A 14,875-nucleotide genomic window follows, 5' to 3' on the forward strand; every position below is an offset into this window, starting at 1 on the left:
TCGTCTTTACCAACATCAATATTGTTGTGCTATTGGTTGGTGGCTGCCTCAAATAACAAATTGGAAAGTTTCTAGAAATATCAAAATTTAAATCATGTTTGAACTAGCTTCTTGACCAAGAAAAACCCTATCTTTAAATTTAATAACCTTTTTTGTGCTTGTGATACTATAACGACTCCCATTTATATTATAAAAGCTTTATCCGAGGTGAAATATTTTTTCTTATAAAAATTTAATTTATATTGTCGTTTTTTCTTTTTTTTCTTCTTTCTCTCGTTTTAGCGTTGAACAGCTATATTAAGTGTTAATCAAATTGACCATTAGGGCTCACTTTTTCAATCAATTTAAGCTTTTACTCCTTGATTCTCCATTCTCCATTCTCCATGCACACATCCAAGACTATTGCATTGAACCAAAACCCTAATGGACCTTATGCAATGATTTTGCCCTAGTAATTTTCCTCAAAAAAATTACCACAACCCAATTCCCAATTCCAAAGGTTTTGTTTTTGTTCAACCACCATCTCCCATTTTGATGGCCAGCTTGCATGGAAATATCTCAACTTCATAAACCTTTATTTTCCTAAAATAAAAATAAAATAAAAAAATTGATAACTCTCCCTCCCCCCTCATGTAGACTACTAAGTACTAACCCTTGTTTAATGCACCCTTTGTTATTATTATTTTTTTCATTTTTTTTAAGATTTAAATTTGAATTATATTCTTTTCTTTGTTCTTCCCATTTGGATGCAGAGAGACATATTGATGAATGGGAAAGAATAGGAGGGGCGCGGGCCACCACCTTGTTCACGGGTTTCTTCTATTTCCAGATTCTCAGCATGCTCCCTTCTCTTTCTCTTTCTCTTTCTTTTTCTATTCTCTCCAGCCCTAATTCCATCCCATTATTGCTCTTTGTGTACACCCTCCATTTTGATCTTTTTTCTGTGTCTTCCTTCAGATTCTCTCTTCCTTTTTCTTTTTTGTCTCCTATTCCCTCTGTTGATCCTGGTTTTAACAAAATCTTTAAAATTCAACACTAATATACCGTCCTGTTTGGAAGAATACTAATCATGGGCCCATTTAAATTATCCTTATGTTTAATAAAAATATTATTAAAGGTCCTTTTATAATATTAATTTAGTAAAAAACCGGGATGAATCAAATCACCTCGGATATTTTGGATTTCATTATTTTGTATGAAAGTCCAATTTCATTATTTTATACCTTATCTCTTATATATATGTTTTTTTATATCATGGTCATGACTTGTCCTTCTCTGTATCTAAGTCTTATACGTTTGTATATTAATTTAACGGTTTAAATTTTGTAATATATTTTCAATGACTAGAATTGTATTCTCATTATTTTTAAATTTTTATTTAAATAAAAATCTACTTCCAAATTCCAACGTAATTGTTTTCAAAAACATGATGTAAGTCACACTGAAATAGGACCCACATATAAGAGTTGAGTTGCCTCCTGTTTGAAATTCAAATGCTGCTGCTTTTTGGCTAGTATTTGTTTAGGGTACGACATTTTTAGAAATGGTGAAAAATTAGCCTCGAGCCTTTTTATTTTTAATTTTAAATATATTTTATTTTTATATATTAAAAAAAAAACTATTCATAACAAATTTGTAGTCGTAGGTTTGTGTCTCGTTACTTTGTACATCGAGAATGATTTCATTTCTTTATATCCGAATCTCATTTCTTTGTATCTTTGTTCAATGATCGAGATTTCGCCATACACTTCAAAGGCTCGGATCTCGAGATTAGTGTAATACTTGTCGTATTTCGGTGCCATAGCATTTTTTTTAGGTATAAACATAAAACATAGTAGATGGATAGGAGTGAAGCATTGGGCTTTTCACAACAGTTGGGCCAGGCCCAAGAAGAGATGAAGTGGGCTAATGCACAATTGTTGAGAGTGAAGGGTCCCACACCAACAAACATGATCTCTCCTTCACGAGAAAGGCAAAGATTTCGAAGTCACGAGCACCTTGAGACACGTGTCACAATCACGTGGTTCCAATAGGACAGCTATTATATTAATATTAATGCTTTTTTATATATATATATATAAAAAAAATTCTCATATCACGGATGAGAAGGCAAAAATATGCTACAAGTAGGACCACAAAAGTACAGTGAAGACTACTAATCATTTGATGTATCATTTCAAGATTGTTGGGATCTTCATAGGTATTAATGGACACGGTAAGAGTAATAGCTTGAATGAGCACTACCATTCCATATTTTTCTGCATTTCAACTCATTTTCAATGGAAGAAATTAAAAAAATTCAACAAATATATCAGAGTAGAGGCACATTGTACTTGTACATGGGAAACAGGAGGCAGCAACATCTGATAATTTGAGGTGGAAGAGACCCTTTTAACCAAATCCAAAGTGGGAGTTCTTGGTGGTATCATGACGGGGGACAGGTTGCTGACTTTGTAAGGCATGGCTTTTGACGTCCTTTGTTCCAACAAGGCGGTGGTGGTGGTGGTGATGATGGTGATGATAGTGACAGTGATATGGGGATGAGGAGGACGTTTGGAACCTGGGAATTTGAGACATTGAACTATAATGTAGTTGGAAAAAAATTCAATGGTGATAACATTATAGCACAGTGATCAAACTTGCATGATTTATGAAAAAGAATGATTAAAAAGCAGGTAATCACTTACTCTGGTAGGAACCGAGTCCAGCCATAGCTGAGCCATCACTGCTCCAGGCATAGTTTATTTTGCATCTAAAATGGGTTGGTGCCTGGCCTGAGTCATGCACAACGAATAGAAACAGTGTTAAATGGTATAGAGATGCATGGTAACTGATAAATCAGGGATCAGGGATCGTTTAACCGTTGACTTCAATCCATGGTTCACCAAATTATCATGTGATCCACATCATGGAGCAACTATGATAAATGGCCACAACTTTCCATCATGTCACAAGATGTCCTTTGAATAAAAACAAGAGCAACTTTAGATGCTCGTAGGCATTTGTTTGTACAGTTCTGAATCCCTGATAAACAAATGAGGACAATAATGAAAGACTATTTGTTTTCCTATTTATGACCCAAGCAGCCCCCTGCATTGTGTTCTTAACAGACTGTTCAGTTTCATGCGCTCCCCAATTCAGTAAGGGCATTTTGTATCTCTGAGGAGCATGTGGAATGCCAGTATCAATAAACTCTATCTACCAGAAGGCTACAATTGGTTGCAAAATCAAGAGAGGAGATATAGGACACCTGGGTTACTAAAATTCCCAGGAAAAAGCTCGCTTTTGCTTAAATTTCTGAATGCTGAGTGATAAGATTTCGAATTAGTTTGTTGGAACCAGAAAGGAAGTTGCACGAGAAAATATAGAAGAAATGCCAACCAGATCAGCCTATTGCCACAAGTGGGAAGCAACATGAACCTTGCATAGCAGCCATCAATAACGACAGATTGTAACATCAGATGGGACTGCCTGCTGGCATGCATTACTCGCCAGGTGTTGCTGGCGGGACTCTAAACGACGGAAGTATCAACATCAAACTCCCATCACCGAGTATTCTTGTGCAAAAGTTTTTAAACTTTTTCCGGGGCACATATTAGACTCTTCAACAGAGTGATGTGCAAGTTTAGACCTGTAAATTTCATTTCTGCTTTTGGCAGATTGAGATGAGAGTAAGTTTAGGAGATCTCATATGTGTAATGCTAATCAAGTTTTGAAGACAATTTGATATGTACAACTGAACAAGCATTGTGTGCAAAACTATCATCTCCATATGAAACTTATTTTTACATATGTCAAAGATTGGTATAGTTTAGGTTCAGAAGTTAGTTCCATAAACTATAACACCAGGTCAACTCAACTCAACAGAACTTTATCCTATCTTGCTTCAATACGGAGATAATATTTTGCTAATCACTATTATGACCATTTTACCTGTGCCATAGATAACAACTTTTCTGCTTAGTAGTCAATACTTCTGCCGTGTTTTTCAGTCTCTCCCTTGCCTTCAACATATTTCACACAATGTGCAATCATCTGTTTCTGCTACAAATGGCCAAACTCTTTGGCTGGCTTTCTCATATCAATCCCAATGAAAAGTACATTCAACCCATCTAGTATTCCTTCATTCCTGGCTTTCTTGTCTTGACAACATTCAACAACATTAAATGCAACTGATATTATAGATAGCTTAAATTTTTTCAGAACTTAAAAACTCCACAAGAACTTATATCCCAACCACTTTAAGATTTGATACACAAATCCTATTTGGGCACCCAACTCAATATGGAGCCATGTCCTCTGTTAAATCACAAGCAGTCTCATGTCTATCATCACTGATTCCACTCACATCTTTTGGCCCTTCCTCTCGTCCCTATATCACCTCTTGCACCAAACTAGTTCTGATGCAATCAAAGAATCAAATCTCCAAGATGACTTTCCCTCATCTTGTTGTTAATTGAGGATACCTCTAGCTCCTCGGGAATGCATTCACTTCCTATGACATCTTTTCTTGTATACTCATTGCCAAAATTCTCATCAGGTACACTTATTTAATTGGCATTTCTTTTCCACTCAACATGTTGCACGAGTTTCACATCATTTTTATAACTATTATAAATATTTGTTGCTTCAGTCTGAAATTTATTACACACCAAACCATACTTCAAGAGTTATAAATTCACTTTATGGGCAACATCCTCTCAGCCATTCACTCTTTCTACCATCCTTATGGAGAATCAAATTCAAGAAATAATCCCTTATCTAGTCCTCTAATTGCTAAATAATTATGTATGTGATATATCATATAATAATTATATGATAAGCACTACCATTCTGGTTATAGTGATATAATAAGATATAGATAATACTTCCATATATTGTTCATGTCTTTGCAACAGATATTTTCCTAGTATATCCTTTATCTACCATAGTTTTGGGGTATTATTCTTTAAATTCTGTTCTACTATGAGTTTTATGACACTCAGTTTCGTGAATCTTATTAATCCTAGTAATGCAACAGGATATGCAAGTCAACTTATTCATAGTGGAGTCTCTATTCTTGGAACCATTTCCTATCTCTGATATGTTGATTCAGTGTTACCTGGAACATGAATTAATGGGCATGTCAAATGGGAACTGGTACACAGTATGCCACTTGCTCAAAACGTAGTATAGAAGGCATATTAGCATATCATACAGGAATTAACCAAGTAAAGGACACCACTGCTTATTTCTTATTTATGTTGGCCCATAGATGTATTAAGGTCATAACCGCTTTATCCTATTGAATTTGATTTAATTACTTCATTAACACTTTGGGGCAAAAAGGGAACATAAGGGAATGGATAAGAAGGAATTTTTGGATCTACAACAATAGTCATTCGAACACAGGCATAACACTATGTTACAGATCACATCCAGATCACATATTGCTAAAATATTAGTGAATTGTGTTATGATTTTCGGCTATCTCATCATAATTAGGAGTGTAGCACCATCTCTTCACACGTCTGCTTTCTGTCTAACACAATTCCACCCACTAGATTCTGTAAATCAAGTATATGTGACAAGCAGAACACAACAACCGACCATGGGACCATGTAATTGATTAGAATCATTTGATTATCGACTTAAGTAAAACTTATTTAGCCGCCACCGCCATCATCTGTAGCAACATTAGAGAATTTTATCTTTCTTCGTTTTTTTTCTTAAGTTGGTACATGATTGTCACCCTTTTCTATCATATCATAAATTCCTACAAGATATAAAAACAAAAAATACAAAATTAATTTAGATTCTCTAAGTTAAATCTTTGGATAGTCAGGTATTGTTCAATAAAACAGGGTATATTTTATGATGGCAACAGTTCTCAATATTATATTAGTTCCTAAAGTACAACTGTAGTTTCATGAACTTACAAAACTTACCGCAAAAAATTGTCTCATGGATCTTGACAGAGCATCAACAGCTTCTTGACAAGACAACTTTCCACTTGCTCAATTCACCATCTCAAAGCATATCAACCTCCTGTTGTGTAAGTGCTGAGGCAGATGAACAACTATGTTAGCTATTTCATAGTGAACAATCCCATATGGTCATAAACATGAAGACAAAAGACAAGTATTGACACTTAGACAAATATGTTTTTTACAAATATGTGTTTGTGTGTGAACTGCCAACATCTCAAAACACTAATGTGTGTGTGTGAATTGCCAGCTTCTCAAGACACTAACTAATTATAGAATGCAAAACAGGGCAGTAGGTAATTTAGAGAAAAAACTATCACAATCAGCGCATTCTGTACATGTGAAGCCACATCCGGAGTACATAACTGTCCTTCACCCGTAATGATGGATGGAAAAGTATTTCCTGCAGTAGTTCACTATTTCTTTGATCCATATTAGAGTATTGAGTATGAGTTGGCTTTTTATGAATATAAATAAAGACCAACACATAAGGTTATAAAAGCCTTTGTCAATTTGAAATATGAGCCAATTTCTAAGATCTCACATGCATAATGCTGATAACTTTAAACTAGTCAATGTGGCATTCTGTTGCAAATATGAGAAATAATAATAATAACAAACATCATCCTAAGATAATATGAAGCTTTGTAAATTTTAAGATTGTTCTATATGCTCTAAAGTTCTCAAGCATTTCAGTTTGGAGTATATGAATTTAAATTCTAGAATGGTAAACAAAGCAACTCAACTCAACAGAGACTTATCCCTAACATTCTATAAGCTCTAAAGTTTTCAAGCATTTCAGTTTTGAGTATATGAATTTAAGTTCCAAAATAGTAAACAAAGCAGCTCAACTCAACAGAGACTTATCCCAAACTTTTGGTACCTGCTATATTAGTCTTCTCATGCAACCCACTCTATTTAGGGCTATTAAGTCATAATCCATCATGTTGTTTCTTGCTACCACTTCCACATTCTCTTCATCTTCTCCTTGCAGTAATGTCATTCATTATTGGTTTTTGGTGCACATGACCAAACCATCTCAATCTAATCTCTCACCTTGTTGCCAATTAGTTCTACTTACAATGACATAGTCCTCACAAATGTATCCATTTCTTATTACAATCCCCTTTTGTCATTCCACTCACCCATTCATATTTCCTCAGCCTATCAACACCCAGTTCATGTATGTGGTGTTTATTCAAATGATACATTTTGATAAAACTGGTGTCTGCAATTGATCAGTTGGAAAACCATAACACACAGGCAAGTCTCATAAAGCCAAAGAGGGGTAGTGGGAACAAGAAAGAGGCTACTAAAGGGAAAGTCTAAAGAAGATAACATCCAATAAGTCACCATATAAAGAACCTTTTTCTTTTACTCGGTTTATAATTTATCTGACCAGCCTGATCAACCCATCAGTTCTAGTGGCCCAATTCATCAATCCATTTTTTGGATTAAAGTGACTAATGAAATGGGTGAGAAAACAATGATGGAAATCCATTTCCAAGGTTAAAATGTTCTGATGCAGTTCACCGTTTTCTTAACTTACAAAGCTGGACAACTACCGATTAAGGCCATGGAAGAATTTCACTCTCCAAAAAATGATATATTTGGCAGACTGCAAACATCGAGACAACTTCTACCATAACAGTCATGGTTATTTCATCTCCATTGTATTAAAAAGGAAACAAAAGAAGAGACACATATGTTGTATATTTTTCCTTTTCACTAATATAGGATGAAAATAAAATCAAGATGTATATGATAGAGGGTTTTGAGGAAGATTTTTCTTTATAGGCAAGAAAAAAGTTGAAGTAGCATGTATTAATATCGAATGCAACTTACCAAACATAAGAACATACACATGATTAGTATATAATTGGAATACATGCAAACCATGTATGATGAAATCACTTCACTCACACTCAACATGTCATATATAATTCCAAACATCTTAAATAGTTTTCAACAATCTAGCTACAATTTCAGTCAGATTATCTTTACTTGTTTCACCACATCAATGTAATCCTGTTCAATTGATTGTTAGGAAGTTGACAAAAATATGCAGCTCTTTCAAATTCAGTAAATACAAAAATTTGGCATCCAAAGCTCAAGCCTCAGCTTGGTTGAGCTGACCTCGGTTATGACCTATAAGCATCTTCTCATTTCTCATTTCAGCAAATTTAAGTCCAACAATCACTACCCAATTCTGTAACAAAATACACCAAAATTTTGGTGTAATCTAGATGAAAAGCAAGTCCATGACCCAATAATTCTTATACTCTAATAAAATGCACCAAAGATTTGGTCATTTAGATACTGACATTCATTGACAATGAACAATACTTCATTTAACAACATTCACTCTACAAAAACTACCTATGATTAATCTAGATAACAGGCAAGCCCATGACCCTTTTTCCAAGTACCCAAACCTTAAACCCTAAACCCAATAATTCTATACTGTAGCCATGAAAATCAATGTTTGTATAAGCAAAATAGAAGAGGAATGAGGAAGATCATGACATACCCATGTGTCAAATGTGCTGAGGAAAAGGAAATAGTGGCAAATCCGTGCATGAGTTTCAACCAATTTTAAAGGGCAAATCACTGAAATCTCACAAGCTTGTTTTGGAAACATGGTTTTGATCTGAGAGAGCGCGCCAGCTTAGGGAATACCTCAAAACGCTGTCGTTTCGGTTCCACTTCCTCGGTCTTTCGTCACTTCTGTGATGAGTTCATCATGGTAAAGGGTTTGAAATATAAGGACTTAAGGCAGGAAAAAAGAAATCCCATTTGTTTTTAACAAAATTCTAAAATAGTTCAAAAAGTATTATAAAAAAATATTAAAAATAAAAATATTAATTTATTTCAAGAGTAAATATACTTGGTTTTCATTAAAAATATTTATAATATATAAAATATTATGAATTTAAATTTTTTTTTTCTCTAAGAGATTAAGGGCCTTTTTTAGAGCAATGATAGCAATATTATTTTTAGTCAACAACATTTTATCTCTAACACTATTTATTTGGATATAAAAAATGTACATCAATAGATTTTTTGAAAAACTTATGTACTACCAATACTAATTCAACAACTATTTCAAATCATTCTTAATATTTTTAAAAGTAATACCTGGTTCTTTATATTAGAAAGTATTTTATGATGCTTATAAATTGGAATATAAATGAGTATGGACAAATAAGTATTTTTGACATATGCAATGCAATTTGATTGTTTTATACCTTGACTGTTATCATATATCTTATATTATATTATCATTTATTTGTAATCTTGTTTAATTACCAAAATTTCATCGTACACTTAAAATCACGATAGCGTCAAATGTTTCCATTGTCTAGAAACTTTTCTTGTGTTGGAAGATAACAAAATTATTTTGGAATCTTTGATTTAGGTAGGTCCTTGAATGGAAAGTACAACCCAACCAAATCAAATCAACATGGGCCTTCATTTGGGTTGATGTTTTTGTCTTCAACCTAACAGGTCAATCACAAGTAATAGGTTCTGAACAAATTTCATTTAGGAAAAAAGTACAGCAATTACAGAACATGTATGTTAGACCAATGGCAACCTTTTGCAGAACCATCTTCATCAATATCCCAAGATTGCACACACAAATGAAACTTTCAGAATAGACCCAAGTGCAGGGACACAGAGCATAGTTCCACCTCAACACAGTGACTCTTACCACCTTTTCATATGCCTCTTTTCCCCTATATCTCTCTGCAGGCCATCTATATTCTATACCAACACAAAAAAATGGCATTGATGTCATGAGAAAAACTTGGTTGATCTTGTTTCAAAATCAAGCTAATCTTTTTTACATCTGGAACTAACACTGACCTACACTGAATCCTAAGCATTCGCAAGTTCAGACTTACTTCTTGAGTCAATACCAAATCACAGGACAAGCAAATTTTTTTTTTTTTATATGGTTCCAAGTCATACTGGATCCCGAACCAACAACATTGAGCATATTTCTAGACCGACACCAAATCCTAAGCATACATCATTTCAGACTTACTTCTTAAGCTAATACCAATCCCGAGACTATTTAATTCTTAGGAATATTTTTTTGAGGCCAATATTAAATCTCAAGCACACCCCACACCAAATCTCGAGCTTTACCTAGCATTGCCAACCATTGATTTAGCCATTGTGACAGAAGGGGTTACAAGAATTACCAAAATGATTGATGTGGACAAAGATGTGACAAGGAAAAATCTTGATTGCCACCCACCTTCACATCATCAAATTCATCACCGACCATCTTTCATTCTTTGTCTTGTTGAAACCTAAGATGACAAAGGAGGAAAAAAAAAATCTTCATATGGCTTTCACTTCATAAAGGACAACTGAAAGCAAAAATATCCAACCGACCAAGTTAACAACCATTTGCTACTGGGTTCCAGAAGCTTCAATTTATTGTGGTTTCTAGGCTCTTGAAACTTGCAGCCACTCTTTCTCAAGTTCAGCAGGTTCTGAACAACGTACGAATTGTTTTAGGCCAAAGATAAATAATCATAGTCAATGAATTTGATGCAGAGAGTAGTGGGTTTCGATGGGGAAGAAAACAAGAACCTCAGACAAATTATGATGGGAACTTCCACAAACTCTGTTCAAGCAATTCCTGCAACTTAGAGGAATTGAAAAGAGGAGTGTACAAGAAAGAAAAAAAGGGAGAGTGAAAGAAAATTTAGAAGAAAAAATACAAGAGTTAGAACAGTAGGACTAATATTTGGTGAGGATACACTGCTTGGTAATCCTCGTATCCTGTCAATAGAGAGAAACCCAGATGAAAGTTATGGTCTAATGACACTTGCAGGGTTACAAAATGAGACAGGGATTAACCAAACAACTAGAGAAAACCTCCTACCAAAAGAAACAGCCATTGAAGTGAAGTAAAAAGGCAACTGATGCAGAAAACTGGGGGTGGAAGACTATTGATGCAGAATGGGCTCCTACTGTGGGCTGGAGCCCAGGTAACCAAATCTGCCAGCCAGGACATTCACATCTTCTTCTTCTTCCTCTCCTTCAGCACCAGGTAGGCTTGATGGACAGCCAAATCTCTCATTCAATAGTTCTTCCCAGAACCCCTCATCAAGTTCTTTATCTTCACTTTCAGGAGGGTCTAGCTCTTCATGATCCTCTAGCTCCTTTCTTGGTCTACCCAACCCTTGCATTTCAAAAGCAAGTGCCTCTAGCTCTGAAACTTCAAAGCCATTTCCTTCTGTGAAATGTAGAGGCTCAATCTTAATGGGGTTCCTCAATCCATTGCCATGGCTGGATTCAGTGCCTCCAGCTCCACTAGTCCCTTGATCAATAGGCCTTCTTCTCTTCTTACTAATGGCTTCTACAATCTCCTTTCTCCTCTCCTTCTGCTGGACTAACTGCTGAATAAAGGCAGGGTTCTGCATTGCTCTTGCCAAGAAATTCATCATCTGTTGCTGCTTTATCTCTGTCCCTTGTAGCCTTTGCTCCATTGCTTGGAGTGTGATTCTAGTATTCTGCTGCTGCTGCCTGAGCTTAACCAATTCCATCATCAGAACATGCTTGTCACGCTGCAATCGATCGACTTCTCCATCCAGTCCAAACCTTCCTACTTCAACACAAGGATCCAAAGCTTGATGTGGGGGAGGAGCCTGAGAAGGTGTCTTTCTTCTCCTGATGTTCTTAAGGAGATGTCTTTGACCCCTGATGAATCCTTCATTTGCAAACTCCCATCTGTCCGGATCAATCTTTCTAAAACCCTGTAGAGATCAAATTCCATATTTAGGATGAAATTTCAAGAACCAGTGGATAGATACTTCACATCGACCCATCAAAGGATTTCAGGCACTTGATTTAGCATTCCTGCTCCTGATCAGAGATTGGGAGAAGTGCATTTATTTATTTTATGCCCTTTCTGCATCAGATTTCAAGTTGGGGAATGGACCCACTTCCAGAAGCAACCATTGATTAAAAAATTCATTCAAGAACGGATAGAGCCACTCCATAAAAGAAGTTACTAGAAGAAACAATGGATCTGTTATTTTATACTGAAAAATCAGGAATCCAGAAACTAAATATAATTAGAACTTTTATTTTATTCTGAAAACCCTACAGAGAACTACTCATAGCTTCATATCAGCAGTTTTTACTGAAAAGGGGAAAAAAACCAGTGAAGGTTCTAATTTTCATGGCTCTGTTACACCAAAAACCCATTAAAATAATTACACAAATGAAATTTAGCAAAGAAAATGACACTGGAGAAGGGATACAAAACTCATTCCACCCAAGAAAGCAAACAGAAAAACTACAGAATTTATAATAATTCCATAAGCGTGCAGAAATTTGGGATTTCAACAACCCAAATGAAAATTTTAACTAAAAAAATGATTTAGGGAATTTCTCATGATTCAGTAAGCATACAGAGATGTGGGATTTCAAGAATCCAAGGGAATTCTCATCTGATATCCCTGGAATTAGATTTTGTTGAAGCTAATACTTACATAAGTGTTGAGCTGCCTGACAAAGCTTGAGAAATTATTGTGCTTGAAGTTTTTGGGGAGGAGATTGGTGGAGAAGGCATGGGGGTCCCATACAACAAAGCTGCTACCTGCTCTGCTCCAAGAGACCACATGATCGCTTGCTGGGTCATCCACAATGTCAAATGTCTTTGTAAGAAATGGCGGAGGACCCGCATCATGAAGCCCCTCAACCGGCTGTGGCACTACCGGTGGCTCACCGGACTGGGGGGAGGAACTCGATCCTGGAAACTCCTCCTTCACAGGGTACATCGGATTCATGATTAAAAATCAATGGGTCTCGATTCTTTCCTCGAAATTATACGTGAGTAGCCGATACAGAGCCTAATCCGAACGTGGGATTAGCCGGAAAAACAGAGTCCATACACCCAAAAAAAAAAAAAAAACAGTATTATACAGTGAAATAAAACAGAATTCTAGATGATAAGAAGGAGACACAGTGCCCCCAATGAACTATTTCAAAAAAATTTCAAAAAATTTGGACAAAGTGAAAGTGAGATTGAGAATCAGATGAAGAGAGAAAGTAAGAGTTTGGATTATTCTTTTGCTCCACACAAAGCTTTCCTCATTAGGAAGGTAGTTGAAGCCGTTATGGAGTTGGTGGTGGCACTCCATGGACAAAGGAGCCGAGGAAGTGGTGTTTAGGCCTATTAATAGAGTCTAGAAAAATCGAAAGTTCTAGAGGTTTGAGGGTTTTCTCCGTTTCTTGAGAGAGAGAGAGAGAGAGGCCGGTGGTCCATGGAAAGTTCTGGAATGTGGGGGACTTGGGATGGTGTGGTATGGTAGAGGCATGGTGTGGGCCCCACACGTATTAAAAAGAGGTGGATTTAAGGTCTATCAAAGGTTTTTGGACAATTTTTTTAATAGGTGCCCTTCGTTTTGAGCCCACTAATAATTGGATGACATCATTGACAACATCCACTAGGTTTAGCTAGAGTCACAAAAAACTGAGTCTAAGTTGGCCATTTCTTTTCTTTTTTGGTGGGGATTTTCTAAATTATGGTCTTGTTGAAACCTAAAAGGCCTTAGAAAATGACACCCCAAATATATTTCAAAATCCAATAATTAAAATCAAACAAATATTTCCCTTAAAGTCCATCTCATTTCACCAATTCCATTTGCTCCAAGTTCATTGGGTGAGTGGTCTTCAAAGCTTCCTCGTCATATGGTGCCTTTCACTTCCTGAAAATATCTCAAAAGTTGAAATGTTACTTAGTTTTCGACGTGAACTTTACATATTTGCAAATTAGACCCGATGTGAGCTGTAAGTGTTACCGACACAAAAAAAATCAATGAGCATCTTTTGGGATTTGCTCGTTTCATATCACTAGAGAGAAAATAGTCCGAGGACACACCCGCCGCTTGTTTTTTAAATCATTCAATGGGTCCAAAAGGCTGATTTTATTAAATCAATTTCCTCAATTTTCTTTTTTATTACACACTGTACGGACAAATTTCAACTGTATTACGTGTCGATTGCTCGGAAACAATGCCGGACAGGTGGGGGTTTTCTACTGGCTGCAGCAAATATTTGAAACTCCCGCTGAGTCAGAGTACAGCGAACTCTTACGTGTCAAGCTGTGTTGGACAGGTGGATAGTTGTCATTGGCCACTGTAGTATGAAATGCCCCCCGCCGAAATGCAACGTGTCAAGTTGTTTCAACTTTCGGACACGTGGGGGATCTGTAGGCATGCTGCGATACAAGAAACTCGGTCCGAAAACCGTACTGTGGCCGTTCCGAAACCGTTACGTGTCGAGCGATTGTTCGGACGGGTGGGATTCTATCATTGGACCAATGGTTCCGAAATACAGTTGGTGGCACAGTGGAAGTATTACGTGTCGAGTTGTTATACAGCATGGGACAGGTGGAAGTCTCCCATTGGTTAATAGTGTACTGAACGGCGATAGTATCGAAACTGTTACGTGTCAAGATAATTCAGGGTATTCTGGAAACGTGGAGGATTCTCATTGGCTTCTGTAAAACGATAAATGGTGCTCAGACTTACAGGAAAAAGAATTATATGAACTAAGTAAGTAAGATTACTATTATTATTATAAATATTAAAATAATCTTTGAACAGTGCCACGTGGATGCCTCTGCAGGTGCCATAGTGGTAGCAACGTGGCTAACGCTGAACTGTTGGAGAACTAAATAATAATATTATCTACAGGAACTTTCTATTACACTAACATATTTATGTCGTAATTTAAATATTTGTGAGAGGAGTCGGAAGAGAAGGTATTGTGGCTTTTGCGTTTGATAATTATATTACGTGTCAAGCTCTGTCAGCACGCGTATCGAGAAACCAAATCACGTGTCAAGTTGTTATTGAAGTACAGTGGGCAAGTGGTCGATG

At 36.2% G+C, this 14,875-nt stretch overlaps 1 protein-coding gene across 9 annotated transcripts; it reads right to left on the reverse strand.

Moving 5' to 3' along the window:
* Positions 1–2,222: 2,222 nt before the first annotated feature.
* On the reverse strand, positions 2,223–13,235 carry LOC100258060 (heat stress transcription factor A-6b). 9 transcript variants are annotated; one of them, XM_059737800.1, is made up of 8 exons: positions 12,482–13,234; positions 10,867–11,740; positions 10,572–10,763; positions 10,371–10,471; positions 10,231–10,285; positions 5,928–6,041; positions 2,688–2,774; positions 2,223–2,560 (listed from the first exon to the last, which is right to left on the reverse strand). In XM_059737800.1, the coding sequence occupies exons 1-2, from the start codon at positions 12,776–12,778 to the stop codon at positions 10,952–10,954; spliced, it is 1,086 nt and encodes a 361-aa protein (XP_059593783.1). In that variant the 5' UTR covers positions 12,779–13,234; the 3' UTR covers positions 2,223–2,560; positions 2,688–2,774; positions 5,928–6,041; positions 10,231–10,285; positions 10,371–10,471; positions 10,572–10,763; positions 10,867–10,951. The 9 variants fall into 9 exon arrangements, with proteins under 9 accessions (XP_059593783.1, XP_059593787.1, XP_059593780.1 ...); XM_059737804.1 differs by having other exon boundaries at positions 10,175–10,285; positions 10,383–10,763; positions 12,482–13,235; XM_059737797.1 differs by having other exon boundaries at positions 10,175–10,285; positions 10,383–10,471; positions 10,572–11,740.
* Positions 13,236–14,875: the final 1,640 nt, after the last annotated feature.

The sequence above is a fragment of the Vitis vinifera genome, chromosome 7, assembly GCF_030704535.1.
Source record: "Vitis vinifera cultivar Pinot Noir 40024 chromosome 7, ASM3070453v1".
Lineage (NCBI taxonomy): Eukaryota > Viridiplantae > Streptophyta > Magnoliopsida > Vitales > Vitaceae > Vitis > Vitis vinifera.